The sequence below is a fragment of the Girardinichthys multiradiatus genome, chromosome 14, assembly GCF_021462225.1.
Source record: "Girardinichthys multiradiatus isolate DD_20200921_A chromosome 14, DD_fGirMul_XY1, whole genome shotgun sequence".
Classification (NCBI taxonomy): domain Eukaryota; kingdom Metazoa; phylum Chordata; class Actinopteri; order Cyprinodontiformes; family Goodeidae; genus Girardinichthys; species Girardinichthys multiradiatus.
The window spans coordinates 10,352,157-10,357,898 of record NC_061807.1 but is presented as its reverse complement, the minus strand read 5'-3'; the positions used below and the strand labels follow the sequence as shown (position 1 = coordinate 10,357,898).

Below are 5,742 nucleotides of genomic sequence, written 5' to 3'. Positions count from 1 at the left end.
TGAAACCTGCACATGTTAATGTGAACGTTCAATGAAGGTACTGATGTTATGTAAATGTAGGTTGTAAAACAATGTTGCATTCATTGTTGTTGAAGTATTTGTACAGTTGAATGATAACAGTAAAGTGACTGTTTTTTCTCATTTAATAAATATTCATGTGGTAAACATTCATAAAACATTTCATCGAATCACTTCAGGTAATGTGATGAAAAAGATCAGATTTTAAGTAAACATTTGATGTAATTAGACATTTGAAAGTAAACATTTAAAGGCAACACATATTGATGTAATAGATCCCATTTAAAGTATATATTGATTTATTTTACATATTTCAGGTAACAAGTAAGCATGTAACTAAATAGATCCAATCTTTGAGTAAAAAACTGAGGTAATTAAACATTTCAAAGTAAACAATAAAAGGTAACCAATGTGATCAGATCACAGTTTTAACTAAACATTTGATGCATAACATTTCAGGTAACGAGTAAATATGTAATGAAATATATCCTATTTCTAAGAAATCATTTAATGTAATTAAACACTTCAAAGAAAACATTTTATGTAAACGTGATGAACATCATCTGAGGTAATACCTTATATAGGGGAAATTGCTTCACAAAAATAAGTAGTGCAAATATAAGTCGCACAGCACAATTTACATGCTGTTCGATTACTTTTTACCCAGTTATGTCTCCCTCGAAGCTGGGGTACAGGCGTGCTCTGAGAAATATCTACCGACAAGCTCAGGGAGACAAATATTTTTAAAGAAACTTTGTGCTTTTTGGAGGTGTGGTTCCCAGAATTTCTGATCTGGAAAGACACGGACCACAGCCATGTCTTTCTGGGTCCACACAACAAGGTCACAGTAGCTTGATTTTGTAACAAAGATCTCAGTTTGTGCCTGTGTGTAGTATGGATGTTGTTTCTTCAGGTGAAGTTCATTGCCAGACAACTGTAGGCAAACGTTTTTGTCATTTGCATCCACGGCCTGCTGGATGCGACATGTCCTATATTTGAAAGGGCACCTTATCTCAAGGCATTCATTCCCACAGCAATCACACATCGTGAGTCCATCAGGAGATGCTCCGACTTCAGGGAAGTTGGTGTTTATGATGAAACCGCATGGTTTAACTTGTAGATTTTTGTGACTGCTCGCTGTAATTTTAATGTAGGCTTTTTGTGCATCACCCTCATGCTTCACACGCCACCTTGTTTGCACTGTAGACAATGTGTTGCCTCGGTTACACACCTGTTTAACAACTGTCAGTGCTGGGCTTTCCAAACTAGTGGCAAATACAGCATGCATTCTGGAAGCTGTAATTCGTCCAGCTCTATATTCATACCAGGCAGAACACTTGTGCTGCAGTCTCGTGTGCTTTTCAATGGTTTCTGCCTGCTCATCTGTCACTACTGCAGCATCTTTGTATTTTTCACAGCACAGCAAAATAGCTGACAGGTCATTGGACTCTATGTTTTTGTTGTGCAGAGATGCAAGTGACTGAGGTACGATCTGCTCAGTGTGGGTGAATTGTGTGTAATATTTCTCCATTCCTGATAAACCAACAGCCTTGCTGTGCTCTAGTAGCGTGTCAAGCAGAGGAGCCAAATCTTCCAGATTTGCTGGTGGGGTTTTTCTTTTTTGTGGATGGCTTCTTCTGGCTGTTGTTTGGACTTTTGTGTGGATTTTTTGGTCAAGTGTCTTCTTTTGAGAAGCTGAAGTACTATAGTCAATTTTATGGCCGACTTCTGGATGAATCTTAGTCAGATTGCCAGGTAATACCCAGTATGCTGGCTCATCTGTAACAGTTTTTCTGCCTCCTATCCTCACTGTTGCTTCCAGCTTAAAAAGTAGGGCACCGATATGAGTGCAGGTCTCGGCTACCCCTGCCATGCAGGTGCAGTGTGCACACTCAACTGTGCCAGTGTCGCTCAGCATGACCCACGGTGTTAATGGCGGCTCAGAGAGTCAGAGAGTGCATAACCTGTGAATACACACAATTAAAATGGTGAATGGAAAGACAGCAAAATAAATAAAATCTATATATATGTATGTGTAATTTTACAAATAACTGTTCAGTTAAATGATCAACTTTACTATTCCATTCAACTTTTGAGTATAAAATAATAACCATGACATTGTGATTTCAAAGAGAGTATTGGTTACAAAGCGGAAACGGTTAAAGGCCTATTTCACCTAATTTTCTACTACTACTCTTTGATCTACTCATTTAAAAACTACAACACTTCATCACTTCAAACCTGATTTCTCTATTTGATTAGAGTGAAATATTCTAATCGAGGTTTGAAGTGTCTACATATTGTTCTTAGACGAGCTCAAGGTAGTAAAAGTTAGGTGTAATTGCCCTTTAACCATTTCAAACTCGGAGCTTCTTAAATCAGTTCAAAACGTACTTTAAAAATCATGTGATCACATTTTCTCATCCTCAATATACAAAAAAAAAACAAAAGACAGACTGATTCTAAAAGAACATACACTAAGACTTTATGTAAAATTAAGGAGACAATAGCAACGTACCTTTGTTCGAACCACAACGTATTCACAATCCAAGGGGTTAAAAATGTCCAAATCGTGTACCCAGCCATTCGCAAATTGGACATGCGCTTCCATTGACTTGTAATTCTTAAAATTACTTGCGGTGTAAACACTGACACCACAGACCAGGTATGCAAATATGTCTGGGAATGTCAGTGGAGGCAAATGTTCAGGGTCTCTGCTCCAATTTCTTAATTCAAAGGGGTCAACATTTCCAATTTTAGCTATTTTTTTGAGGTACCGTCTTTTGGCATCTGGGAGAAGTTTGTCGCGATATAGTCCACTTTGTTTTGAGCTGATTTTCAGCATTATGCAGGATACAGCTCTAACACCGGAATACAGTTTCTTCTTCTTCTTCTTGTATTATTTATTGGCAGTTGGCAAATAACGTTATGATGTGCATTACCGCCACCAACTGGTATGGAGTGTCGTTCTTCATGGTTTTAAATCTTATTTACTATTACAACAATCAAATTCTATTTATTAATTTAGTTTTCTTGAAAAATCTAATTATAATTTGAATATGTTTGCTACCTAAACTTCTTTGCAAAGTATCTCTCAAAATAAAATGTTCTTTAATACCTACAAATTCTCTCCTTAAAATTGTTCTTTCTTGTTCATATTTCTGACACTTCAGTATTACATGTTCTGTTGTTTCCTCCTCTCCACAATGATCACATTTTCCTGTATTATGTTTCTTTATTTTAAACAATGTATAATTAAATCCTGTATGTCCTATACTTAATCTTGTAATTAATCTTTCCTCTTTTCTGCTCCTTCTTCCAGTTCTTACTTCTCCTACTATCTTGTTGATTCTATAAAACCATCTTCCTTTCTTTTCTTCATCCCACCTTTTTTGCCACTCTTTCCTGATTCTCTGTTTAATTATATTTATTGCCTCTGACCTACTAATATTAATTATAAAGCTACGGTTGTTCTGTGTTGCCTTCTTTGCCATCCTGTCCGCCATCTCATTCCCTCCAACTCCTACATGCGCTGGTACCCATAAAAACACTAATATTAAACCCGTCCTTTGTATTCTGAATAAAGTATGTTTTATTTTCAACAAAATGTCTGGTCTACCCTCTGATTGATTATGTTTTAAACTTAATAATGCGGAACTTGAGTCTGAACAAATGATTGTTTTTAATGGTTTTATATCCTCCACCCACTGCACTGCTAACAATATTGCTAATAATTCTCCTGAATATATCGATAATCCATCTGTAATTCTTTTTCCTACTTTTATTTTAAATTCTGGTATTACAAATGCTACTCCAATTTTTTCATTTGTTTTTGATGCGTCTGTGTAAATCTGGACATAATGATAGTAATTGTTTATATATTCTTGTATTATACTTGAATATAATCTACATTTTGTATCCTTTTTCTTTTCCATCAACACCATATCCACCACTGCTTCTGGTAATAGCCACGGTGGCACTACTAGCAAAGGCAACATTGAACTTATTTCTTTTTCATATATTTGAAATTCTTCTGCTATGTTATTGATAATTCAACCAAAACTCTTAACTTGTTTTTTTTCTTTTTCCCAGCATGGTTTTAAAATATCACGTGTGGGATGATCTGGATTATTGCTTTGTAAGTTTATCCAGTAATTTATTGCTAACTGTTTCCTTCTTAGATCTAATGGCATCTCTCCCATCTCTACCTGAAGTGCTGCTATTGGACTGGTTCTGATTGGTCCAGTACTAATTCTTAAAGCTTGATGTTGTATATTGTCTAATTTTATAAGATGAGTGTTTGCTGCTGATCCATAAATTATACTTTCATAATCAATATTTGATCTAATTAATCCTGTATAAATTATTTTTAATGATGTTCGATCTGCTCCCCAATCAATACCAGCCATACATCTCATAATATTTAATATTTCTTTGCATTTATCTATGATTCTTTCTATATGTACTTTCCATATAATTTTTTCATCAAACCATATACTTGAAAATTTTATATTTTGTACTTGTTCTAAAACTTGATTGTATAATTTTAGTTTTATATTTTCTCTTTTCCTTTTCTATGTAAACACCATTACTTTTGTTTTTTCCACTGAGAATTTAAATCCCCATTGATTTGCCCATTGTTCTATTCTAATAATCTCATCCTGTATTTTCTTTTCAATAAGTTTGATATTACGACCCCTTTTCCATATAGCTCCATCATCTGCAAATAGTGAGCAACCGACTTCCTTACCAATATTTTTAAATACATCATTTATCATTATAGAAAACAATAAAGGACTTATAATACTTCCTTGAGGAGTACCATTATCTATTATATATTTTCCTGACAATTCTTGACCAATTCTTACTTGTATTGTTCTATTTGATAAAAAATCTTTAATCCAGTTAAACATTTTTCCAGTAATACCCATTTTATTTAATTTAATTAATAATCCTTCAACCCACATCATGTCATATGCTTTTTCTATGTCGAAAAATACAGCTACTACATTTTCTTTGTTTATTTGTGCTCTCCTAATTTCATATTCTAAACATAATCCAGAGTCATTTGTGCTTCTCCCTTTTCGAAACCCATTTTGATTTATAGATATATATCCATTAATATTTAAATAATATATTATTAATCATTTTTTCCATTATTTTACAAATATTTGATGTTAATGCGATCGGTCTATAATTTTCTGGTTTTGTGTTATCTTCAGAATCAGAATCAGAATCAGAATCAGAAAAGCTTTATTGCCAAGTACGTTTTTGGACATACAAGGAATTTGTTTTGGCGTAGTCGGTGCAATACAGTACAAATTAAACAGTACAAACATATCTACAATATAATATAAATATAAGTGCACAGTTTTAAGTGAGTGAGAGTAAATATAGAGCAGTATAAGATGCAAGAGCAATACAACAGTGCAGATGATCATTGTGCAAGTAAAGCAGTGCAAGTAAGCAGGAGTCCAAGCTGAGCGTTAATGTAACACATAGAGTTACAAGTTACAAGTGTCCTGTCAGCAAAAAAAGGGGGGGTGTGGGGGAAAGGGGGAATGTCAGGGTGGTTTCCGGGCTTTGTTAACCAGGCTGGTGGCAGATGGGAAAAAACTGTTCTTGTGGCGTGAGGTTTTGGTCCGGATGGACCGCAGCCTCCTGCCAGAGGGGAGAGTCTCAAAGAGTCTGTGACCGGGGTGGGAGGGATCAGCCAGAATCTTC

The 5,742-nt window shown here is 35.0% G+C and overlaps 1 protein-coding gene across 1 annotated transcript; it reads right to left on the bottom strand.

The window, feature by feature from the left end:
- Positions 1–449: 449 nt before the first annotated feature.
- LOC124880964 lies at positions 450–2,782 on the bottom strand. Its single transcript, XM_047386436.1, has 2 exons — positions 2,537–2,782; positions 450–1,982 (listed from the first exon to the last, which is right to left on the bottom strand). The coding sequence occupies exon 2, from the start codon at positions 1,934–1,936 to the stop codon at positions 686–688; it is 1,251 nt and encodes a 416-aa protein (XP_047242392.1). The 5' UTR covers positions 1,937–1,982; positions 2,537–2,782; the 3' UTR covers positions 450–685.
- Positions 2,783–5,742: the final 2,960 nt, after the last annotated feature.

Excerpts from the sequence above, each read along its gene's own strand:
- LOC124880964 (XM_047386436.1), bottom strand. The coding sequence starts at position 1,936 with ATGCTGAGCGACACTGGCACAGTTGAGTGTGCACACTGCACCTGCATG.